Source organism: Eutrigla gurnardus (assembly GCF_963514095.1).
Source record: "Eutrigla gurnardus genome assembly, chromosome: 13".
Classification (NCBI taxonomy): Eukaryota; Metazoa; Chordata; class Actinopteri; order Perciformes; family Triglidae; genus Eutrigla; species Eutrigla gurnardus.
The window spans coordinates 22666610-22693694 of NC_139936.1; the positions used below are offsets into that span (position 1 = coordinate 22666610).

The 27085-nt window shown below is 44.2% G+C and overlaps 1 protein-coding gene across 1 annotated transcript in view; it reads right to left on the reverse strand.

Moving 5' to 3' along the window:
- Positions 1-15112: 15112 nt before the first annotated feature.
- The window catches only part of LOC311023340 (transmembrane protein 132C), a 177767-nt gene continuing 165794 nt past the window's right edge, over positions 15113-27085 (reverse strand). The window contains exons 7-15 of the mRNA XM_084025106.1: positions 24892-24955; positions 24255-24386; positions 23941-24018; positions 21493-21555; positions 21280-21408; positions 19329-19457; positions 18898-19197; positions 18297-18571; positions 15113-17391 (exon numbers count right to left, since the gene is read on the reverse strand). Coding sequence (XP_083881232.1) covers positions 16764-17391; positions 18297-18571; positions 18898-19197; positions 19329-19457; positions 21280-21408; positions 21493-21555; positions 23941-24018; positions 24255-24386; positions 24892-24955 — 1798 coding nt within the window. The 3' untranslated portion in view covers positions 15113-16763. The remainder of the gene's footprint in view (positions 17392-18296; positions 18572-18897; positions 19198-19328; positions 19458-21279; positions 21409-21492; positions 21556-23940; positions 24019-24254; positions 24387-24891; positions 24956-27085) is intronic.

Sequence of the window (27085 nt, forward strand, 5' to 3'; positions counted from 1 at the left end):
ACCAATTACCAATGCATCTCGATGCAACAATTTTTTTGTGTACATTTCCATGCATGATTTAAACAAAAACCAAATTAAATCTGAGTTTGCTGCTCAGAGTTTGCGAGTCAGTTCCTACGTTTGTGATAATCAGAAAATCAACAGGTTAATTACCTTCTCTAATATTTTATTAAAGAAAATACTTTTCTTTGTCACAAGTAGATGACTTTCTATGAACACAAAGTCCTCCTGTTACAGCATTAGCATATCCCTGAGAGAAAAACAGTATACTGTAGCCTATATACACATAAAAAGTGCTCAATGCAGTTTTCAACACATCACAGCGTAGCGGTCTGTGGTCTCCCAGTACCGTGGGATAGTATCTTACGTTTCATAAGAGACCAACAAACTATGAGTTATAACCAGACACTGTCTGTGAACAAACAACAAGGTCGCTGCGTATTTATGCCGAGACGCCGTTATGTTCAGTGTTTACGTAGCCGCTACTGTGTTAGCCTAGCTTTGCTCTGAGCTAGCTGAACGCCAAAACAAGATTTTTTAAAGTTATTTGCTGACGTCTTAACGGACAGACCTAACAAACCATGACTTCGGACTTTACTAATCGGCGATACTTCGGCATACTCTTTATCCATGTATTGTAATTAAATTAAAACATCATTTTTTTGGACAAAAACAATGATATTGAACTGTGCATACAAATGCATTTATGTATAAATGCTTAAATGGTAACATGCAAGTTCATGGTTACACAAACATAATGTATTGAAATATGTATGCATTTATGCATTGCTCCTTTACACAAATGACTGTTACTCCAACTCCACTTTAATCCTAAATTAATCCGGAATTTAACATGTAACCCCTAAACTCAATGGTGTTCTCACTTGGGAGGTTTTCTTTTACCTCCATGTTGTTGTTAGAACAATTTTTTCCTCATAAGAATGGAGAAGCAAGAGTACATCCAAATACACCCGTGAACACAACATGTGCATTTTAACATCATCAGAGTGGGATGTAATAGAGGAAAATTGGGGGGTATTTGGAGAAATAGGCTGAGAGGCTCTATGTGACCCTTACTACTCATAAAGAGTAATAAGGGTCTAGATTTGGACTGGTGCTCTTGTTTTCCCTCATAAACCTGGCTTTTCTCAATAGCTGCATTCTCACTAGGGCGTAAAATACATTTCAGTGCAGCATCCCCAAAGGCCCTGTGTGTTTAAGGCTCACACAAGATGGTTCATGTTCCTAAAACTGAAGAAGAAAACTCAGAGCAAAGTTAACAGCAAAATTGCTTTTAACAGTCAAACTAACAACAAAAAATATTTAAATTACAATGCCATGAAATAGAATCAGAACAAGACTGCCAACCTGGATGTAGGTATTTTAAATAAATAATCAAAACAGCAAGTCATATACTGTTTCACAGTTGCAAACATATATTCCAAATGTGTCCGATTTTATTTTACGTTGCAGTGGCACTGTGACTACTAAGATGAAGAGATTTAATATCAATATTAAGGATGGTTTGGACACAATATAGAAAGAAAAAGCAGGTTCTCCTTAACAACTGAATAATCAACAAGGGAGCAACAGACTTCAATAATGTTTTGTTTTTGTGCGATTATCATTTTGTTCAATAGAAAGAGCCCATCTGTCGGACAAAAGCTACTGTTTTGCACAATGTGGATATTAAAAATATGCACTGAAATACCAGACATCTGGGGGTGCCAGGATAGCTCAGTGGTAGAGTTGTGCCCCACGTACGAGGCTCAGTCCTCACTGCAGCGGCCCTGGGCTCCAATCCGACCAGTGGCCCTTTCTGCAGTGTCGTCCCCATCTCTCTCCCCCTTCCACTCTCACTCTCTCAATAAAGGCAAACATGGCGCAAAAAAATAACTTAAAAAAAGAATACCCAACATCTGTAAAATGTACCACAACTAGTAAGAGTAAGAGCTAGAGCAAATGAGAAGATCTTTGTAATAAATCCCACCCTAATGAAGTTCATCTAATTTAGTTGTTGTTTATGCTTTTCAGTTGTGGTCATTTATGAGGCTGTAGTTTATTATACAGAATGTATTGCAGTTTGCATTATATTAAAATATATTTTGATCATACAAGTGGTGAAGTGATAAGAAGGTGCAAAAAAATTTTTTTTTTAAAAATCGGTCACACTTGCAAATGGTGTACACACATTCTAAAGTAGGAGGCATTTGCCTATTGTTGGCATTTTTCATAAAACATTTAAGGGAATAGTTGGTCTTCGTTCTGCACTCGAGATGCACCAGCCTAACACACTTCACTTTAAATGTACACATTTTCATGCAGGAGAGCATGCACCACCACAGTTTCACACAATCCTGTGGGAAACAGCGTGTAGCTAAAAAACAACAACTCAGCCATCAAACATAATTATCTCACTGCTAAAGAGACAGAGTGTCAAAAGCAATAACATATTGGAGTTGTAAAGTCCTTTAAAAATCGACTTCATTGATCAAGAGCAGCATTTGATTTATTGTCTGCCCCCCGCAGAGCACTTGAGAAAAGGGGAAATTTTATGATTTCCAAGTTCATTCATAAATATAGATGGTCAGAAGTGCTTATGGTCCGCTGCTCTAAATGCAACCCCCAAACTTCCTTTTCCCGATGTTGATCAGTGTATTCGTTCATATGCCAGTGTCCGAGTAATACCTTTTTTTTTTTTTTTTTTTTTTTTAAATCAGAAATGTTGCAATCTGTGCATCTCTACTATTTAGAGAGCCTTCTTTTTGGTTATTTCTAAGTACAAATTGAATCTTGCAGAGGTCAAACACAGTGGTGGTTCTGGGCCATTGAAACCACAGACTATTCTTGATCAGATTTCCAGCATTGCACAATAAACAAATACAAACGTTGATTCGACCCTCCAGCCTGGGGTTAGATGAATCAATGCTGACGCACGGTTCCCATGATCAGTGGCGTGATTCAGATTATGTCAAGAAATAATGATGCGCCTTTTAACAACTGATTTTCAACTGCACGATGTAACAAACAACATACAATTCAGATCTATGGGATGGCGTTAATACAACACGTTAAAATAAAAACAACAACAACAACGCACAGCTTTCTTATGAAACCAAAGTCCACAGCCTGTATGTCAGGGCGAGGACGAGGAGGGAGGACCCAGACACAGGACAAGCAGTTTTTAAAAGGCCAGGCAGGAGGCCGGGCATGAGGGCGACCTAGCGGGGGGGACCGCTCAGGAGGCCGGGCATGAGGGCGACCTAGCGGGCGGGACCGCTCAGGAGGCCGGGCATGAGGGCGACCTAGCGGGCGGGACCGCTCAGGAGGCCGGGCATGAGGGCGACCTAGCGGGCGGGACCGCTCAGGAGGCCGGGCATGAGGGCGACCTAGCGGGCGGGACCGCTCAGGAGGCCGGGCAAGAGGGCGACCTAGCGGGCGGGACCGCTCAGGAGGCCGGGCATGAGGGCGACCTAGCCGACGGGGCCGCTCAGGAAGACGACGTGGAGCGCTGGCTCTGTGCTGCAGGCGCACGCACAGAAGATTCAGAGTCAAGATGATCACATCAGCGCTCTGAGACATGAGGTTCGGGGAGTCTCTGACAGACAGGAAAGCTTCATGTCGTCTATGAGTGCCCAGATTACCTTTTTGGTGGATAAGTTGCAGCAGACACAGTCGCCATCTTTGTGTCCCGCCACCAGCGCCGCGGCGTCTCCGGCTGGTTACACCGCCCCTTTGTCTCTCCCCGTGCCTCTTCACCTCTCCAAGCCAGCCATGTTCTCCGGGGATTCGGGGGATTGCTCCGCCTTCCTCACGCAGTGTGAACTCCACTTCGAGCTCCAGGCGGCGGCTTTTCCCTCCGACCGATCCAAGGTGGCGTATATCATCTCCCACCTGACGGGTAGAGCCGAGGCTTGGGCTACAGCTGAATGGAGCCGAGGTACCGCAATCTGCAATTCTTTGGCTCAGTTCACCAAGACTTTTACCCAGATCTTCCAGCTGACTGCCCCCGGCCGGGAGGCAGCGCGGGCCCTGGTGCGATTGCGGAAGGGAGGACGCCGCGTTTCTGATTACGCCATCGAGTTCCGGACCCTGGCAGCGGAGAGCGGCTGGAATCAGGAAGCCGTGTTCGACACATTCATCGAGGGCCTTTCTGACTCCCTCAAGGATCAACTCACCCCACTCGACTTGCCTGCAGACTTTGACTCTCTCATCGCCCTAACTATTAAGATAGACAAGCGTCTATATGAGAGGGAACGGGATCGCCGCAGGTCAACATATTCTCCGCCCCGCCAGCAGAGGCGCCAGTTCTCCCGAGGGAGATCCCCGTCTTCTTCATGGCGTCGCCCTTCTCCTCCCAGGACTACTTCCTCTTCACCGGCGGAGGAGCCCATGCAGGTGGGACGCACCCGCCTCTCTCCGGAGGAACGACAGCGCCATATGGTGGAGGGGAGGTGCATTTACTGTGGGCAGAACGGACATTATATCGCCACCTGCCCTCTAAGAAACTCGGCACCTTCCAGCAAGGTAAGGGTGCTCACTAGCAGTACCTTATCCATCTCTAATCCTGCTAAACTGCAAGTCTCAGTCACCCTTACCTCTCCTTCACAAACTGTAGTAACCCCAGTGTTTATTGACTCAGGCTCAGATGCTAATTTCATGGACTTTTCTCTTGCTAGTTCTCTCGGGCTAAAGACTTATCGGCTTCAGAGACCCATAGAGGCCTTCGCTCTGGACGGCAGACTTATCTGTAAGGTCACTCATCACACTCAGTCTCTCCTTCTCTCCTTCTCTCCTTTCCAGACTCCCACACGGAGAGAATTAGTTTTCATGTTTTCAAGGCTCCTCAGCACTCATTAGTCTTAGGTCACCCCTGGCTCTCCTCACATAACCCACACATAGACTGGAACACTAGTCAAGTAATATCCTGGGGTAAAGACTGTATGGGAAATTGTTTTCCCACCACCAAGGCTCTGACCCCCTCAGTTGACGCTGATTATCCCGACCTCTCCAAGGTTCCCTCCTGTTACCACCAGCTTAGGGAGGTGTTCAATAAAGCCCGAGCCCTTTCCCTTCCTCCACATCGCTCGTATGATTGTGCTATTGAGCTCCTTCCAGGAGCTGCTCCGCCTAAGGGGAGGCTTTACTCCCTGTCTGGACCAGAGACCTTGGCCATGAGGAAGTACATTGAGGAATCCCTCGCCACTGGAATCATCCGTCCCTCCTCCTCACCTGCCGGAGCAGGGTTCTTCTTTGTGGACAAAAAGGATAAATCTCTACGGCCCTGCATTGATTACAGAGGACTTAATGACATCACCATTAAGAACAGGTACCCCCTCCCTTTGATCTCTTCTGCTTTTGAACTGTTACAAGGAGCCAAATGGTTCACCAAATTAGATCTCCGCAATGCCTATCATTTGGTCAGAATCAGGGAGGGGGATGAGTGGAAAACTGCTTTTAACACACCCAGCGGCCATTATGAGTATCTGGTGATGCCTTTTGGCCTAACTAATGCACCAGCAGTTTTCCAGGCACTGGTTAATGACGTCCTAAGGGACTTTTTGAATGACTTTGTGTTTGTCTACTTGGATGATATCCTGATCTTCTCTCCTGACGAGCAGTCTCATATCCAGCATGTCAGCAAGGTCCTACAGCGGCTCCTCCAGCACCAGCTCTATGTCAAGGCCGAGAAGTGTGAATTTCATGTTGACTCTGTGTCCTTCCTCGGCTTCAAGATTACCCAAGGAAAGGTGGCGATGGATCAGGAGAAGGTGAGGGCAGTGGCTGAATGGCCGATTCCCACCTCCAGGAAGGAGGTGCAGCGATTTCTGGGCTTCGCCAATTTCTATAGGAAGTTCATAAGAAATTTTAGCTCTATTGCTGCACCTTTACATGCTCTAACCTCTCCTAAGACTCCTTTCCAGTGGACTAGCCGTGCCAACTCCGCCTACACTTCCCTCAAGAAAAGTTTCTCGTCTGCTCCCATACTCACCGTGCCAGATCCGGAACGCCAGTTTGTTGTGGAGGTGGATGCATCGGACGTGGGCATTGGGGCAGTCCTTTCCCAGAGGTCTGCAGCAGACGGCCGTCTGCACCCCTGTGCTTATCTCTCTAAAAGACTTTGCCCTGCAGAGAGAAATTACGACGTGGGAAACAGAGAACTGCTGGCGGTGAAGGTGGCACTGGAGGAGTGGCGGCACTGGCTGGAGGGAGCACAGAGCCCCTTTCTCGTATGGACTGATCACAAGAACCTGGAGTACCTGAAGAAGGCCAAGAGACTGAATGCTCGTCAAGCAAGGTGGGCTCTTTTCCTTACCCGCTTTAATTTCACCCTGTCTTACCGTCCTGGCTCCAAGAACACCAAACCTGATGCTCTGTCTCGTCTGTTTTCAGCCGAGAGTAATGCTCATTCTGACTCAACGATTCTCCCTCCGTCCTGTGTGGTGGGGGCTGTTTCCTGGGGAATAGAGGACCAGGTCTTAAGAGCTAATGTTAATAATCCCCCACCAGTCGGCTGTCCGCCGAATCGTTTATTTGTCCCTGATCAGCTTCGTTCACAGGTCATTCACTGGGCCCACGCTTCCCGACTCTCCTGCCACCCAGGAGTCAAACGAACCCTCTTTGTGACAAAGCAAAGATTTTGGTGGCCCGCCATGGAAGGGGACATCACGGACTACGTCACTGCCTGCCCTGTGTGCGCTCGGTGCAAAACCTCCCGTCGCCCCACTTCAGGCCTGCTTCGCACTCTCCCGGTGCCACGGCGGCCCTGGTCGGACATCTCTGTGGACTTTGTCACTGGACTCCCACCTTCGGAAGGTAACACAACCATTCTCACTGTTGTAGACCGTTTCTCTAAGATGGTTCATTTTATTCCCCTGCCTAAGCTGCCCTCAGCCAAGGAGACGGCGGAGGTAATGCTGCAACATGTGTTTCGTCTCCATGGTCTGCCCAAGGATATTGTCTCCGACCGAGGTCCCCAGTTTGTGGCCCAGTTCAGGCAGACTTTTTGTTCGCTCCTGGGAGCCACGGCCAGCCTGTCCTCAGGTTATCACCCTCAATCCAACGGTCAGACGGAACGCTTAAACCAAGTCCTGGAGACCAGCCTTCGTTGCCTTGCCACCCAGAACCCCAGCTCCTGGAGTAAACAACTAATCTGGGCTGAATATGCCCACAACTCTCTCCCCAGCTCCTCCTCTGGTTTTTCACCCTTCCACTGTGTCTACGGCTACCAGCCCCCTCTCTTCCCTGCCGTGGAAAAGGAGGTCAACGTCCCATCAGCTCTTGCCCTGATCCGCCGCTGCCGCCGTACATGGGCCATCGCCAGACGCTCTCTACTGCGCCACTCGGACCAGTATAAGGTGGCGGCAGACAGGCGACGCTCCAAGGGACCCAGTTATCAGGAGGGACAAAAAGTGTGGCTTTCTACAAAGAACCTGCCCCTCCGTGTGGAAGCCCGGAAGCTTGCCCCCAGGTTTGTGGGTCCATTTCCGATTTCTAAAGTTATTAATCCTGTTGCTGTGAGGCTAAGACTCCCCAGGACCATGAGGGTGCATCCGACATTCCACATCAGCCAGGTGAAACCCTCCAGAGAAAGCGCTCTGGTCCCTGCCTCCAGACCCCCACCTCCCCCCCGGTTTGTGGACGGGGGCCCTGTCTTCACGGTCCGCAAGCTTCTGGCTGTTCGCCGACGGGGACGTGGTTTCCAGTACATGGTTGACTGGGAGGGCTACGGTCCGGAGGAACGCTCCTGGGTGCCTGCTAGACACATCATGGACCCAGACCTTATCCGAGACTTCCACCGTGAACATCCTGGGGAGCCGAGGCCGCCAGGTGTCGGCCGTTGAGGGGGGGGTACTGTCATATCTCCCCAGCTAAGTGTTTCCCTCTTATTTTGTCAGTTTCTGTCTTGTGCTTCTGTGTTTTATTGTTGTCTCTGTTCTAGGTCCGTCACTTCCTGCCCCTGTGTCCTTACCTCCTGTGTGATTACCTGTCCCCGCCCTGATGTGTTTCACCTGTGTCTCATTGTCTCACTCCCTGTATGCTTTAAGTTGTCTGCCTTACCCCTACTCCTGTGCCAGTTCGTCTTAGCTTGTCTAGCGTTCCAGCCCTTTTTTCCTAGTGTTCCGAGAGTGTTTTTGATAGCCTGACCTTTTGCCTGCTTCTCCGACCCTGCCTCTGCCTGACCCCCTCTGGATTTGTCTGCCTGTCTTGGACTGCTATTCTGTGTACCGAACCCGTTTTTTGGATTAAAGTCTTTTGTCTTCTCTAAGCCTGTGTCCTGCATTTTGGGTCCACCCTCTGCTCCCGTGACACTGCATGCTCATAGCGCGCACGCACAGCACGCACACACGCACGCACGCACGCAGAACAACCACATCAATACAAAACTGGAGACATTCACTTAATACAAAGCCAAGGCAGACTCGTTCCTGCAGCAACACCCAGCAGAACATAGCGTTACCATTCACCCGGCGCGTGAGTACGAGCAGACAGCCACGCTAAAGGGGCGTTCACACCGGACGCGATAGACGCGAATTGAGCGGCGACTCTACATTGAAAATCAATGTAAATGGCGCGATGACACGCGATTCAGGCAGAGGCGGCGCGAATGGAGCGTCTGGCGCGATGAGAAGCGGCGCGAATGGCGCGAACAGTGGCGGCGCCAGGGGGGGGCTTGGTTTGGCTATAGCCCCATCAAGAATTGTGTTAGCCCTACCATTAGCCCTACCATAAAACCACCAAGAAAAAAACAACAACAAAATAACCAAGAAAAGAGTCCAACAGCACCACCACGTCACGTCGTAACGGCATTCAGGCAGCTGCGATGACAACTGTCACTGATCTGGGTTCATTAACAAACTACGGACGCACCGTTGACACCTGCAGGGGAAGATGACCACTCGGGTCTCTGTCTCTCTCTCTCACTGTGTGCGTGTTTATAGCTGTGGGAGGGTGTTGTCAGCGGCGCCGCCAGGATTCAATTTCAATGTACGCACAAAAACGGCAAATACAACAACAAATGGAAAAATTTGTTGTTATATATTCACATTGAAATTATGGCATTGATTTGAGCCCCACCGCCGTATGAGTTAGCCCCACCGTAGTTGAACCAGAAAAAATACTCTGGCGCCGCCACTGGACGCGAATGAGGCGAATGGCGCATCTGACGCGAATGAAGCGAATGGTGCGTCTGACGCGAATGGCGCGTCTGAAGCAACGCAAATAAAGTTGAAAATATGAGCGTCATGCGCGAATGACGCGAATGAAGCGAATAGTCCAAAATGATCAAGCGCCGCGATACACGCGTCTCACGCGATTTTATTCGCGTCTATCGCGTCCGGTGTGAAGGCCGCATTAGACACGTTATCTGACTCACGTTTAGACGCTGAAGTTCATTCTCCTCTCGACGACGAAGTGGTTCATATCCACGTCACGTCAAGTCCCATCATTTAGTGAAGTTACTTTCTCCTCTTCTCGACCTTCCATCACTGCTAGCTGGGTAGCGTTAGCTGGTGATAGCAGCGCAGAAACAAGCTGACACGCTGTTTCCATCGCTAGACTGTTTACTTTCTATGAGCGTAACGTTACTTGCTGCGAGGCCAGAGTAACGTTTATCTTCGTAGTTCTCCTCACATTGGTATCCATGGACATGTGGAACTTTCACAGATGCAAGACAGTGACGTAACCATCTGTGACGCCTTCAATTGGCCACTAATTAACTAATTAACGTCAGCTGGCCTCTCATCCATCGGTACATTCCCTTGACTAGGAGAGTGCTATTCCATGTTTGACCACACACACCTTATGATGGTAACAGGTGTTACTAGGGGGCGCTGTTTCATTCGTTTGAGAGGAGGATATGTACTTTTGTTTTACCAAAACATGGTAGGCCTAAGTGAAGTACCTTAAATGTTCATTATCTTTACTGGCCATCAGGGGGCGACTCCTCTGGTTGTAAAAAAAGAAGTCTGATTGCATGGAAGTCTAAAATGACCCTACTTGTAATTTGATGATTAAACATGAGTTTATGGATGCTAGTTTGGGGCTATTCTGTGATTGACAGGTTGCTACCGTGACCTCGCTGCTGCACGATGCAATAAGCTACTAAGATGACTTCAAGAAAAAAATGTTTGCCTTGAATTATAGAAGCTAACCAGATCCACCCATTGTTTCTCAGCAGTCCAAATATTAATGGTCAACTCATGGGCGTCGCTAGACACCTTTTACTGGGGCACGTGCCCCAGTATTGATCTGCCCTGCCCCAGTAAAATCTCCCGTTCGAGTTTTAACAAGCTACTATATTTGGCAGTGGATTCATTTATATTGATAATAACGGTAAAATAATGGATTTTCTTTTTCATCCACAATCTCAAACCAACGCAGTTTAACACAAAATACAAGCTGAGGCGTACACCTTGTGGTCCGGGTTCGGCGCGCACATTACGTCCGTGCACGGCAGTGTGCATGTCGTAGCCGGTGCACCACTGTTTTTTGTGATTTTAGTAATAGGGGGCCTGTGCCCCAGTAGAGCTTCATGTCTAGCAACGCCCCTAGGTCAACTCCTTCAAGGCTAAATTCATTAAACATTTAAATCACTGATATTTGTGTGCATTGTAATAATCACTTCCATGCAAGTATTTGACTATTTGAATGGTTTTAGCTAACATGTGTAGAGCAAATATGCTGTTATTGTACTGCATAGATTGTGTTCCATGTAAAACCCCACTTGTCCCACTTCATGTATCATCATACATATCATGATGAGTGAACAGTGTATTCGTCAACATTAGTTCTACTGACGACAGCAAAAGGACATTGAGCTTTCTTTACACACTTTGTGAGCTGGTGGGCAGTACACCACAGGGTGATGGAGTCACTTAACATCAAATGTAAACTTTATCGTGGATATCCAATTTCATACTTATTCTTGGTAATCCGGTGGCTACAAAGCCTTATCTTAATTAACTTTTAGTGTAAATGCCTTTCCATCATTGAGACCCCCTTTGGGCCTCCAAGCGGCTGCTCACAGGCAACTGGCGATTAGAGTGCAGACAAAATTAGCAAGGAATCTCAAAGGATCAGTGGCCCTTTGAGGTAATCACTCCATTTATAAATTGTGGCAATCCGACCCATGTCCATGGGGGGTTTATTAGTCCTCGTCTTTGCTTGGAAGCATGCTAATCAGCATAATCAGTTGCTGTTGTCTTGTAGCCCTCCATAAAGCAAATTGCTTTTGTTTAAATTGTTGTGCTGTGTGGAGATGAGTGATCAAAAGTTACAAACGTTGTCCAGTTTTGGATGAGGCATACGACACATGAAATAAAATAGCTTTTAATAATTTCCACTAGAATATACCAAGTATGTTTGGGAAAAATACCCTTAGTAGTTTTGGGGGATTTTAAGTTTTTTAAATAACTATTATGTTATTTATTTATTTATTTTATTTTACCTTTTACGCAATGGTATACAAGCAAGTAAGCTAATCTTTGTGCAGTCTACTTGTTTTAGAGTGACATTCCAACCCAAAAGTCTGATTGAGAAATATGAAAGCTCTCCTAAAAAGCCCCTGAAGTTACAGCTTCTATACCTTGGGATTATGTTCCCATCACCATGAGAGGTTGAAACGCTGAAATATGAGTCAAAAGATCATCACGGCTGGAAGCTGACTGGTAATGTTGACTCAAATGGATGAAACAATAAAAGAGTGTGATGAGACAAAGGAGCAGGCTCTTTTTGGTTACGGGTCTTTATTGGCCTCTGTGAACCAAGTTTAAACAATGACAATAGCAAAAAGAAAAACAAAAAACCTTTCGGGCTCCTTTCCAGTGACACCTCTTCTAACTGAACAACTGAACTCAGTTCTTTTGAGAATATGCATTTGTTTTTCTTCGTGGTTTGATATTTTTTGAGCACAGACAGTCCCTGTAGACGTCCCATTTTGTTTTACTGCTTGCTGGCTGGCTGAACTACTCCTATGCACTGGCTTCATCTGAGAGGAATTGTTTAGAAAAATGCGTTAGAAGTTACTTACATTGGTCTAAAATCAAAGTTGGTCGAGAGGTGTGTGTTACCGTATGCAGAGCTAACATGGTTCTAAGGTAGTTTATTCACTTCACTCGAGTGTTATTGCAAGATTGGGTTTGAGAGGAGACCCCCACAGTAGGTAATCACGTTAAATCATCTTCTCCTTGTTTTCTCTCAGAAAAATAAGGCAGCAATATAAATGCAGATCCTCTGTAGATACAAAGCCTAACAACAAGTATGTACAAGGAGGCTGAGCAAAAACAAATAAAACTAAATCCTCCAGTTCAAAGGCTTCCAGATCTCTCTCCAAACCTTTCTCGCCAGACTGATGTTCATATGGAACTGTTTTTTATTAGGAAAAGAAGCTGTGGATGAAATGTCCCTGTGTAGCATTATGTTGAATATTGAAAAAGACAACATTGTTAGTATGAACTGAAAACGTCGGCCCAATAACCTCCCTTACAGCCGCACCTCTACGTGCGCTGTATGAACATCACATTACTACCCGCATGGGGTGATACAATTGCTATTACAAATTAGTTAAATAGAAACATAATGCTGAGGCAGATGGAAACATTTCCATGCAGGGGCACCGCTACAGATTTTAGTCCCTATAAAAGACTATAATATTAGGCCCTCCAACCCAAAACACACACCTAAGGGGCCCCTGTCGGTGCTCGGCCCTTACCCCTGTTTCCCCTATATACCAGCATGACAACCTGAGACAGCAGATGAATATTCTGGAAAATAGAAAATACAATAAAACCCAAGTGTGTTCTTGTTTCTGCTTAAAATTGGCAGTATCAAAGATTATCTGGAGAATGTTGTTGGTAAAACCAAATTAGCATGAGTTAATGCAAAACTCTCTATTTGCAGCCATTTACCCTGGCCATTCCCGGTAACTTCTGACACCTGCAAAGATGACAAAGAAGCCAAACCTTTGTGCTTTTAAAACAATTCCTCTGGATAACTGTGCTAAAGTTCAGCAGTAGTCTCATAGGCGTGCAGTAAATCACAGTCCTTCCACAATGGCTACATACAGAAGATTTGTCTTCCTATGGTATGAAATATAAACCTAAAAAACAAAGAATCAAAAATAGCCATGTATTTTTTCCCCAATTGACATCCATACAGTTGGAAATGATACAACAGGTAGAAAGGTGTCACAGGCTGTTAAGTATGATCAGGTTCTAGTTAAGAGTCCAAATGTTTTTCATAGAAAGCATTGCTACACTTCTACCTTCAGCGACTATCACACGAGTACTTATTTAATGCTCCTTTTACACAGCAGTCTTATAGCTACGTCAGAGTTGGCGACATACAGTAAGGAGTCCAGCACATATGGTATAGTCGCCGCTGTCTGTCAAAAATATCTATTGCTTTGGTGGAGGCTGTTTGGTGCAGCCTATTTAGTTCCCCCATTTGGAGTTCGGCTCAGCTAAAGAAGCTAATTCTGTCGACTCAACCTCTTTGTCCTCTGGATCCTCTATTCATTCTATTTCAGACCTGACAATTTGACAATTATTATTCCATGTGCATTGTTTTTTATTATGTATCTTGTTAAAGGTGCAACATGTACGATCTGGCCAAGTTTTTTTTTTTTATGTACTAGCATGATCAAAGCGTATAAAGAAGTTATAGGCTATCATGAGTCACTGTAGGGCCAATCTACCCTCAGGCCAGATAATTGCACTGAGGTTATGTCTATAGTAGAGCCGTGGTCTTTGTGTATTTTCATTGTATTTTGTTTTTTTGTTTAAAACCAAGTGACAGAAACGTGGAAATCAACCTCACCTCTTCCTCCCTGCCGTCATGTGCCAGCACTGTGAGATCTACTCCCAGTTAGCAGTTCAATTCAAGCAACAACCAGACTCCTCTGGCTGCAAAAAGGAGTACGGTTGCATGGAAGTCTATGAGGAAATTACCCTACTTCTCACTTGATTTATTATCTCAGTAAACATTGTAAACATGAGTTTTTGTTCTCAATCACTAGTTCCAGGTCTCCTTCAATATGATGTCTATTTAGTAAATTATGATTTAGAGTAAAATATACATAATAAAGCAGGGGATGCTTTAGATCGGGGCTACTTTGTGATTGACAGGTCGCTACCATGGTGCCATTGCCTAGCTACAGTAATAACTAGTAAGATGACTTTAACACTTTAATGTAAAGTTCACCTTGAATAATGAAGCTCACTCTGTTATCAGCTTCACACCAGAAACCAGATGGATCCAGATCAAGTAGAGTTGCTGCCCGGGGCGCCGCTCTGCTGCTAGTATCCGTCAGAAATGAATATGACGGACTCCTGGCTTCAAACCCATTGGGTGACATCCCGGCTGATCCCGGTGGACTGCCCTTACTCCCTGCTGGATCAGCATGACATGACTATGAGATGAAGGTGCAGGTCATTGTCTTGTTTCTGTCACTTTGGATTTCATATGCAATCAATTAAAAGTATCCACGGACCGTACGTCCTCGGTTGGTGGCACAAACACAAACATGGCTAACGTAAACTATAGACCAACGCCACATGTGAAGATTATAAGAGAGCAGTGTTATTTTGACTGTCTCAGAGTTTCAGCAGTTTGGTTGAATGGTGTAGTCTTGCCCCTTAGTAAGTTATGAATTATAGACCCATTACTAGAGGTGACATGCTGCCCCCTATTTCTTTGGAGCATGTGACCAGGTACTACACATTGCACCTTTAAACAAACGACTGAAAACAGAGATGTTTGAATCTGTAGTAATCTTGATGTTTTCTTTCGGACAAGCCCAACATCCCATTTGGTTTGGTTTTCTTTCTGAACTGGATCTCTTGGACTCACCATCCCCAAGCAATTTTGAGTGTGATTCATGATTGGTTACCTCCATTTTTACATCTCATTATGGAGCTAAACCGATTCCTACCCTGTACAAAGACAAGAACTCATTCAGTACTTTAAACAAAGACAGGAACATCTTTAGAAAAAGCCAATAAGTTCACTTTCACATTGTCGTGGTAGATACTATTGTGTACCATATTTGCACCGTAAAATGTACAAAATATCATCAAGTTGTTGGCTAGTGACCTGCAATCTTATTCACAAGCACTTTGAAGCATGTTTATTTATCTACAACATACAGTGTACTCCGAAACAGTAACACATTTATAAATAAATATTGCAATCTTAATCTTACAGTTATCCTTTTTTATGTCAGTTCTTCATGACTCGTCACCTGAGCTTAACGAAGGTGAGGCAACCTCTGCCTGTTCTGATTCCTTCCTTTCGCTTGTTCTCTTATGTGCTATCATTCACCAGCAGGCCGACTGTTTTCAGTCCCTGCCCTCGGCCTTTTTCTTTCCTCCCTCACCCTCTCAAATGTTAATTTAAATAAATAGATCTCTAGGAGAAAACAAAAATAATCATATATCCTTAATCTTAATAGATCTTTGAAATAAAAAGCTACAATTAATATCTTTCCAAATTATGAAAAAATGTAACAAGAAAAAGCATAATAAAAACAGTCTATTCATCAAAAAGCACAAAGGGGAAAACTATACATAACGATGTCCAGCAAAACCAACATGTTTCATGAACCCATATCTATTCATGATATTCAAGACTGTCACTCCATTTTCATTTGTATTGTAAAGTCACCATATCCCGTTAGCTCCATGTTTAACACTGCAGGTTCTCTGGTCACTTTTGTTGCCTACATGGTTTTAAATAGTCCTCATTAATAAGTGTTCGGTCAGGCTTTGCAAAGCCCAAGCAGCCTCCTTTTATATGAGACACCTCCATCAGTCAGTCACCTCTTAGTTTACAGACAGTATTTCACTGTGTACTTCAGTTCACTGCTGTCCAATCACAGACAGGGAGAGGGGCCAGGGGATGATGCGATTGGTTATGAATGCAGGGAGAAAGCCGGCCTCCGCTGGAAGGTTTCACAAAACAGGAAACAAGCCTCAAATATGGCTAACGTCCTTTCCTGTTTGTAATTGTGCAAGTTTAAATGCCTCTGTCTTGGATCCAAGGGAGAAACAGTCTTACATCATATCTTCAAACTCTTGACGTATCCTGTTGTTTGAGGAAAGATCCCCCTCATTCAACGCTTAATGGCAACTCCCACTCGTCTGCCGTCATTTTCTAGTTGAGTACTTGGAATATAGATATATATTTTTTACATTTCACTTATGAGCAATGATGCATCAGAAGCAAAAGGGGCACACGATAGAACAAAAACAAACAGATTGTATCTTTGATACACAACTTTTCTTCAGTCATCATCATCATTTTATGATTATTAAAAGTAGATTTATCAATAATTAATCAATAGCCACGGCGAATGCAGGCAGAAATACATCAGAAATTATGTTCTCGCCATCCTCATTTAATTGTACAGTGGCTTGATAATGTTTGCTCAGTTACATACCCTGAATTGACGTTATAGCACAATGGTTCACTGGTATTCTGGAAATAAACATTCATAACCAATAGTGACTATTTTTGACATTAATATTTTCACAATTAAAAATATAAAACAAACTTATATTGTTATTCATTGTTCGCTACCATTGCTTTCTATGTGAGCTAGTGATTACAATATGCTTTCTCCATAGCCTGTTCTCATATTCCTCCCATTCTCCCTCCCTTCATCCATTGCAAAGGCATTACAGGTGAATTGTACTCATTGTCCATCCTCCCCCTCCTGCACTCATCCTCTCTGCCCCTCAGTTTCTCAGGCTCTTTCCCATCAGTCACAGATTGTCTTGTAGCCTCTCCATGTAGGTTCTGATTTCAGACTGACCCAGGTCCATATCCTGGCACACCCACTTGATGTCATCCTCACTCCCATTGGTCACCAGGACTGAAGAGTTGGTGTACGGGCCACCCCCGCATGAATTATCACTGGGCAGAACGGTGGCGAAAGACGTGAACTGGACCCGTTTGCGTTTGGCAGCTGCAACTGCAGCTGCAGCCGTGGCTTGAGGGGAATTATTCAGGTGCTCCGCTTGACCGGTGGTGTTTTTGCCACCGGTTGTGATTGCTGAAAGGCACTGATGCGGTTCCGGAACAGATCTGGGCAAGGTTTGTCCGTGTGTGATGCCACGGTGTCCGCCCGCACCACCACTCCCGCTAATGGTGCCCATGCTCGTGCCCACGCCCATCACTAAGGTGTTACCAGCCCCGTTCAGCAGGTACTTGCTCTCCTCGTATCCTCCTTCGTTCCGGTCAATGATGGTGGTGCACTCATCCGTCAGCCCGCCCTGGCATTGGTCAGAGTGGTCGGCTAAAAGGTCGGCCTCGTTGCCAAGCCACACCCAGTCATGGGCGTGGTTCATGTTGCCTCCTGCTTCCAGCACGGGAACCTGCTTGTGACGGTATCTGTAGATGAAGCGCAATGATCAGTCTACATCTGAAGTATCACATTTCAGGCTGAGCTGATTATTTTATATTTAAAATTGGGATATTTTTAACAGTATATTTACAGCATTTTGTTAAATTTTTATTCAGCAATTTATGATGGAAATGTTTTTCATTGATTTTAAGGAGTATACAAAATACTCAATAATGTCAAACAATTGGAGGCTTTTGTTGCACATGAGCATTGTTGAGTTCAAATGTCAAACGTTTTTGAAAAAAAGCTGTGAAAGCTGTATTTGTCATAATCACATTAGAAAAATGTGGCTTTGGAGAATCATATTTTAACTGGATCAGGATTCTGTATACTTGACATTCGGCCATTGTCAAATGAACAAACCTCAAAAAGCATCACACTGCTCGAGGCAGGATGCCCCTCTCTATTACCTTTTCATTCATAATGAACTCAACCCAGCTTCACATGGTTCAAATCTCAGTCTGCAAAACCCAAATCACAGCTCCACACTTCAAAATTACAACATGTTTTTATCTAATCATCTTCTTGCCTTTTAAAAACAACAAATTCAACACACAACCACAATCGCTTGCTCCTCAATTTGCCAAATCTTTAAATAGCAATGCTCTAGGTGCACCTGGCTTTTAATGGTAATAGAACATATCCATCCAATTATTTTAATTCATTTTGAACCCAAAACACACCCATGAATAATTAAGACAGTTTGACACATCCTAATTGTCTGTTGGTTTCTAGAACTTTCTGGTTCAAATTATGGTCCACAAATAGATTTCTCAACTGTGGTGTTCACAGATGGAGGCATTGTAATTTACCCTACCCACATACTTTTACTACTCCTTCCTTAAGTGGTTAACACTGTAAAATTGAGTCCTAGATGATCACAATTGTTTACCTGAAAGCAAAGCTGACACAGTTGATGAGGAAGACCAGTATTGCCAGACAGAACACACCCAACAGGGCATACATTCCAATCTCCAGGTCCGACAGGCCTCTGGTGGTCTGGGTCAGCTCACTATCCCCAGTGCCCGGTACCTCCACTTGTGCTGGGTAGGTACTGTCGTCCCCTGCTTGCCCGGGGCCTTCGCCCTGGCTAGTGCTGCTGCCTCCACCGGCAACTTTACCACGTGAAGCACGATGGGTAACTGTGCTCTTGGTTGTTGTGCTACCCTGGTTCGTAAAAAATAATACAACGTTAGTGAAGCATAGTATTGCAATATTAACTCCAAACTCCCCATATACACATTTTTTAACATCAAGTAGAGAGATCAAGTTTGATTAAATGTGGCTATTTATAATGTGCACATGTGGATATACTGTACTGTATAATCAAAACAGCTGAATATTTCCATCTGTACTGTTACAATCAAATCTGACATTTCAACATGACTGACAATCAAGCCTGGCAGTGTTCTTGTCATTCTGTCCCCACTGAGCCACAGAAAAATACAGTCGAACTATCCAAAAAGTCTTCATTCATCCATTGTTCCCCCCACCTTCCTCATGGCTCCTTCCTCTCGATCCACCGCTGCACTGTTGGACTTCCACTCTCCCCCATCATTTGTTTGGTGCTCGCTGGTGCTGTTGTCCATCCCTCCTCCGTCGTCCTGTCGACCTCTAATCATCACACCTCTCTCTTCGCTCTTCGCTCCGAATTTCACTATCACGTTGCCAACTCCAGATGCCAGCACACTCTTCCTCTTGGATTTCTGGCAGGTCTCAGAGATGACCATCTCTACACGAACGAAAGCTCCCTGTCCATCACCCTCTGCCACTACAATGGGCCAGTGTTGCTCCTACAGAAAGTAGACGTGAAGGTAAACAGACAGTACTTGACTGACAGTATTTGTCAGTAGAATATCCAGGGTTTTTCGTATATTTTAAACAGCTCTTAATCATTGGCTAGAAAAGTTTGAATGGTAAGTACCTGATTGGTTATGGAGATGACACTCTCATCCAATGACACAGCAGAGAGAAGGAAGTCCTTGGGGTCATAGACATCAAGTGGTGTCACTGAACCATCACTGTACTGGATCCACGCACTGATCGCTGCCTCCTGAAAAAAAAAAAAAAAATCTCTTAACATGTACAGTATATAGGAAAGAAAAGTCCATTAAAAGTGTTTTAGACATAAACACATAATTGTTAATCTTCTGTTCTTGGGCTATGATAAGCTATGATGAGGTCATATTTAAATCTTTAATTTGCAGCAGTTTAGAGCAAAACAATGTTGCTATTATATGAGTGGTACTATAACCAAGAGACATCATGCTGTATTGAAAAATACTTGAAATTTGAGATTGAGACCATAAAATCGTGTTTACAATATTTACTGAGATAATACATCAAGTGAAAAGTAGAGTAATTTTCTCATAGACTTCCATGCAATCAGACTTCTTTTTGCAACTGGAGGCTTCGCCCCCTATGAATTACATCATTGGACCGACAGTGTGATATGATTTTTGAATGACAGGTCAGAAATAAATAACATGCTGTTACTTTGGGAACATGACACAACGATGAGCAGACAGCTGATCATTGAGACATTGATAGTTGAAACCTAACCACTTCTTTTTGTACACTTCTTCTGACTTTCTTGTGTCTTCCTCCAGTCTCCATTTCTACCATAACAATTAGAACAAATATTCGGAAGATGAAAAAACAACAGCAGCAGCAGCAGCTATTCCATCTAGTTCAGCTCTGCTTGTCTAGTGATCCCGCCTCACTAATTTCCCTTGGTGAAGCCCTTTGCTTTGTTTTTTTTTTTTTTTTTTATAACTCTTTTTATTGAAAAATCAGGGATCAGCATCCATAAATTGACAGTATGGTTACAAAAGATTTTTCTTTTTTCTTTTTTAACACTTGAACACATTTAAACCCCCCCCCCTCCAAACCCTCCCCCCACCCTGACTGGGCCCTTTGCTTTGTTTAACCAGAACACAGAAACGACTGTGTGGGTATAACATGGCAAAACCTTCCTTACAAAAGTAATTAAGCTCCAACGTGAGGAACAACGTTTGATCTCTCTCCATCACTCTATGTTAACATTAAATTGTAATTTTCCCATGCCTCCTCCAATCCTTCTGCTCCTTACTTTCCCTTTCCGCTCATGTCTTCTTTCCACAGGTAACGGTAAATGATGTAGATGTAGACAGACAGATGGGAAAAGGAATGAATGTCTGAATAAAATACAATATCACATCTCTGTTTTCATCGTAATGAGCTGCTTCTCGTCCAATTAGCCCTCGGATGGAAGTTATAATGTGGGCTATTGTGTGATCAAAAAATAAATGAAAAAGAGTGGGGAGGAAGGAAGAGGGTGGGAGGGATAATAGCTTGAGATAGTGGGATAAAGTAACCCTTGGCAATGTGATTAGTGAGTCAAGAATAGCCTGTAACATGGTTGCAATACAGTCCGCATGTAGGTGTATGTGAGCATGTTTGTTTTTATGTGTGTATGGGAACAAAAGTGGAGAAAAGAGTATTTAAAAAACTGGGATCAATTTGAATGAAAACTTTGTTGGACACATGTTTCAGTCAAGATTTTAATTGAGCATTGTAGGAAATCTAACTGTCTTTATGTGGTTTATTAATATAGAGTACTTTTTATTAACGGTAAACCTGGGGTGGTTTTAAATGCAGCTACACTGTGCTATAACCTGGAAGTTAAACACGCCTAATTAGAAACTGATAATAGGAGCAATGGCGGCGATGGGATGTTCGCAGCACAGAAATCCTGTTTAACTTCTATGATTACAACCTTGGGGATATTACTGTAATGAAGGAAACAGCCTTAGATGTAGTCTGTGTCTGTGTGAGATACAAACCTAGACGTGATCAGTGTGAGAATGTGTCGGCGTACCTGTAGTATCTCCTACCTGTTTAGGTGCGTGAAGCAGGTCTGTAGCTGTAGTCATCAGCTGTATCGCCTGGTAATTTCCAGGACTTGCTGTCATACTGAGGGACAGAGATGCGACAACCTGGACTCCAAGGTCAGTGATGGTGACCTAGACGGCGAGAGAATATCATCATACATGCCCATAAAAGGGAGCCGCATCCCTAAACGCATGAACTATTTCACCACATTGTACCTTGTCATCCAGCACGGTCACGGTCTTCTCTGCCAGGATGGAGTCAGACAGCGGGGACAGAACCTGCAATGAAAGATCGCACAATCAATGGTTGTACAATGATGTGTGTGTGTGTGTGTGTGTGTGTGTGTGTGGGGGGGGGGGGGGGGGGGGGGGACCTACCTCTAAATTTTAGGGGGCAAACTTCTGACAGATCACATGTCGTGTTGTCTCTGCTTCCCTGTTCCTATTTATCTATTTTTGAAATCTATTGTTTTGTTATGTTTTTTTCTATACTAATGTATAGGCTATTATTCCATCAACCTGGCCAGGGACTACAGGTGGAAAATAGCAATATGATACAACCTGGCATAATGCATCTTTTCGTCTTGTACACGATTAATGTTTTATTGTGCATTGTCCATGTCTTGAAATAAATACATTTCATTACATTCCATTACAAACAACACAAGCTGCACAATCCTAATAACAGCACTTTAATGGCAATCTCGTTGTTTGATAGGAGACGGGATGACGGCTTGAGTCAGAAAATGCTGCAAAATAGTAAACATTGGAAAAACTCCTGTTGATCATGCTGCATCAAGTAAATTAACATAGGGAAGTACACATTAGGAAAGCTGTGAGAGACAGTACAGTAGAGAGGTGCATTAAAAGAGATTTTGTTGTTGTCTCAGTGATTATTGCCTTAAGCTGACAGTGAAGTGTTTAGCGCTGTCAGAGGAAAAGCGAGAGCTGGTTAACACCTCAGTGCTTTGGGCCACATAGACTGGCAGAATCTGTTTAAGTTAGCAAACACACACACACACTAAACACACAGACCTGGAAAAGCTGACAATACCAATTTTGTCTGTGTCAGACAACGCTGGTTTTGAACAATGCAGCTATTATTTCACATCTCTGACACAATGTAACACTGACACACACACACACACACTCCCAGTTTAGCTCCAATGTGTCATCATTCAACTAAGATAACTTAGCAAAAACAAAGCACAAGGCAAAAACTAAAGACCCAAACAAGAGAAAAAGAAAAGAGGAGAGAGAGAGAGAGAGAGAGAGAGAGAGAGAGAGAGAGAGAGAGAGAGAGAGAGAGAGAGCAAGTAGCTGGAGAGGAATAAATGGAGTAGGTGTCAGAGAGAGAGAGAGAGAGAGAGAGAGAGACAATGACAAATAGAGGAGGACAGAAAGTGAGACGGGGCTGAGAGAAGGAGCTCAAAAGAGATTGAGGTGCAGATGGAGAGAGGGAGCAGCAGACAGACTGATGAGATTAGGATCCCCCGTGCTGTAGTGTGCTACTCCGCCTGGCGACAGCAGGACAGGCAGAGCTGATTGGTGTACAAAGAAAATCTCTCAGTGAACGTGTCGGAGCGTCAAACTCAATCCCAACCTCAGCCAAGTAACAAAATGCAATGATTGACAGCTCTGGGATTGCTCTTCAAGAGGAGTGGAGAATGCGAGGGTGAGAAAGAGAGACTGGGCGGGAGAAAGGAGAGGAGAGAGAGAGAAGGGGGAGAGAGGAACACAAGACTTGGGGAGACGTAGCTGAGGGGTAAAATTGAAATGTCAAACTATCAAATGACGGCTGTCGACTCTGGCATCTCAATGGGAATGCTGGGTAAATTTTTTCTCCTAGCTCCCAAACAGCACAGATGTCTGTATGCTTGCATCTGTGTGTGTGTGTTTGTGTGTGTGTGTGTGTGTTGGTGTGCACGCATGCTGCGGCCCCCTGTCGAACAGATGCAAACACACACTCAGCTGTTCCCCCAAAATACCCAAATTTCAGACACACTCATCAGAGCAATCGCGCACACATAAGCACTTCAATTGAATCAAAAAAATGTATATCTCATATACTGTGACATTTAAGACATAACATAATGGGAGAGAATATGACAACAACTGTATTGTGTGTGACATATTTGGTGTTTTGTTTTGTTTTTTTTTGCCTCAGTTCTGCAACATAGGAGTATACAGTGAGCCACAGCACCACATTCAGTCACAATGGGCCAGCTTATTGGAATGCAGGCAAGTGTGTTCACTGTGTGCCTGCGTGTAATTGCTGAACACCACACTGGGATGTCATGGCCAAATCCGACAGTTAATTGTGGCTAATTGTGTAACGAGCTCGCAGGCGAGGCTCACTGTAACTGCAAGAGAGGAAGTGGAGAGGAAGTGGAGAGGAAGAAAGCGGGGGGGATAATGCTTACATCACTGGAGTGCTTTTGGCTGAAATGTGACTTGCCAAATTACACTGCGCTTCACATTTTCATGCATTCAACCGAGAGAGTCGTCATCCAACAAGTGGTGAATTCACTGTCAATGTTGAGTGTTTTTCCAAATCCTTTGAATACAATTCAAACACTGATCTTGGGACGCTGGATTGTTAGTGAATGGTACCAGAAATTGTCTAGATTTCAGAACTTTAGAGTAGAACAGAGGGTACTATACCTGTATAGTGGTAATCCCCAGGTCCCGCCCGATCAAGATTCGTCCATCTGTCAATCTGGCAATTCGAGGATCTTCTACCTGTGGAGCACAAATGCAGCTGTCAGCCGCCACTCAAAGTTGAACCAATGTGTTCATAGCTAGTTGTTAGAGACCATCTGTCTCTAGACAAATTGTTAATGTCCACACATGAAAGTCATATAGATCTCCACATCGGACTCTCAGAAAGTGAATAGAATATTGAGTTTCCCAAAATGTTGAATAATACCTTCATTAACATTTGGTGTGTGTCTGTGTGAGTTTTTGCGTATAACCACCTTTAGCTGGTCCAAGACCAAATGAGTGATGTCAGCTTGCCAGTCCGCACCCAACATGTAGACCATCTCTCCTCCAGGGTCAGAGGGTTCTGCGACAAAATGGGTGAGGACCCGCACCAAGGCGTACTGGTACTAAAAGGTGAAGAGAAAGTTCCAATTAGACTCATATACTTAATTACACAACGGGCTCTTATTTCACCGTTAGCTCTAATGTTAACTAATGGGAAAAAACTACCATAGAAATAGAATAAGAGTAGAACGGATATTGAACTGTTTTGATGACAACACATGTCAGTGGGGCTGTAAAGTGTGTTGGTCCGCCGCTAAGTCGGCAGTGGAGGTAATCACAAAATCACAAAGCCAATCTGTTAAGGCAAATTCATACATGTCACAAAAAAAGTATATGGATGTTAGTCCACTGGCATCACATAAACATTGCAGACGATCTGAATGTCCGTTCTACTCCTATTCTAATTCTAATTCTAGTACAAAAAAAGAGTTTTGCACAGTATCTCAGCCCATTTTCATTCTCTGTAAGTGGAAATACAGCGCTGGTCGACTCTCAGGGATATCGACATGGCAGAGAAGGATTAAAGAACTCTCTTTAAGTGTGTTATGAAAACCAATCAAATAATACCTGCAGGGTGCAGCCTTTGCCCTTCCTCTCATCATCCTCATCATCTTCACTGTCTCTGGTGGGTCTGGGAGGAGAAGAGATAAATGAGACAGTGATAGATTGGAAGCATAGATGGTTAGATTATCTGGTAATTAAATGCCATTAATATACTATACACTCAGCTGCAGGTAATTTATTGTATTATCTGCGCTCCAGGTTACACTCTCAATCAAAGGATATATTTTAGTTCCAGCTTAAGCCAACTGTCACACTGTTAAAACACTTTAGTTGTATGACATGCATTTATTGGAATGCCTGGGTGAAGAAATGATTTGAAATGTAACCGGCCCTGTGCTTTACTCTTTGGTAACACTGTCTGTTGGTGAGTTTTTATTAGACCGTAGCCTGTACTATTGCATTAAATTTCACTTGTGAATGGAACCCCAACAAGTATAGAAAAGTAATACAATGTACCATGTACTTGATGTTGGTATAAATGAGCAAAAATTCTTGCTATAGTAAGTGGCACATTTGCTGTTTCCTTTAGGGTTTTTAGCTCCCATATATTTAACTTGCTGTACAAAGTCCCACAGGGATCAATTATTGGGCCGCTTCTGTTTCATCTTTTTGTTTGCATTTGGCTCCATCATGAGCAAAGAATCAGTTATCATTGCTCCGCAGATATCACAGCGTTATTTCATTGTGTCCTAATGCTATAAGCCCTATAGACTCTATAAAACATTAAATACAATCCACTGTAAATTACATAAAACTTGATTCAGTTGAACAGGGAAAAATAATTGAATTCTAGATTAATATTTTATTTTCCCATTAAAACCTTCCACCTATGAGTCTTCGTGGCCACATGGCAGCAGTAAAGGAGTCAAGTGATGTAGCATAATAAGGAACATATAGGGAGGAGGTCTGTTTGGATGGATTGGTTGAAAAAAAAAAACAGAACAGGAGACCGCTGTTTGTATCCTGTGAAAACAAAAGTCCACATCCTACATACACTACATACCAAAAGTATTCACTCACCCATCCCAATAATTTAAACCAGGTATTCCAATCACTTCCATGGCCACAGGTGTATAAAAGCAGCACCGAGGCATGTAGACTGTTTCTACAAACATGTGTGAAAGAATGGGTCGCTCTCAGGAGCTCAGTGAATTCCAGCGTGGTACTGTGATAGGATGCCACCTGTGCAACAAGTCCAGACGTGAAATGTCCTCACTCCTAAATATTCCACAGTCAACTGTCAGTGGGATTATAACAAAGTGGAAGTGATTGGGAACGACAGCAACTCAGCCAAGAAGTGGTAGACCATGTAAAATGATGGAGCGGGGTCAGCTGATGCTGAGGCACATAGTGCACAGAAGTCACCAACTTTCTTCATGTGGCCTTCAGATTTGCTCAAGAACAGCGTAGAGAGCTTCATGGATGGGTTTCCATGGCGATCAGCTGCATCCAAGCCATACATCAGCAAGTGCAATGCAAAGCGTCGGATGCAGTGGTGTAAATCACGCCGCCATTGGACTCTAGAGCAGTGGAGACGTTCTCTGGAGTGACCAATCACGCTTCTCCATCTGGCAATCTGATGGACGAGACTGGGTTTGGCGGTTGCCAGGACAACGGTACTTGTCTGACTGTATTGTGCCACGTGTAAAGTTTGGTGGAGGGGGATTATGGTGTGAGTTGTTTTTCAGGAGCTGGGTTTGGCCACTTAGTTCCAGTGAAAGGAACTCTGAATGCTTCAGCGTACCAAGAGATGTTGGACAATTCCATGCTCCCAACTTTGTGGAACAGTTTGGGGATGACCCTTCCTGTTCCAACATGACTGTGCACCAGTGCACAAAGCAAGGTCCATAAAGACATGGAGGAGAGAGTTTGGTGTGGATGAACTTGACTGGCCTGCACAGAGTCCTGACCTCAACCCGATAGAACACCTTTGGGATGAATTAGAGTGGAGACTGAGAGCCAGGCCTTCCCTCCAACATCAGTGTGTGACCTCACAAATACACTTCTGGAAGAATGGTCAAAAAGTCCCATAAACACACTCCTTAACCTTGTGGAAAGCCTTCCAGAAGAGTTGAAGCTGTTATAGCTGCAACGGGTGGACCGACGTCATATTAAACCCTATGGATTAAGAATGGGACGTCACTTAAGTTCATATGAGAGTCAAGGCATGTAAGCGAGTACTTTTGGCAACACAGTG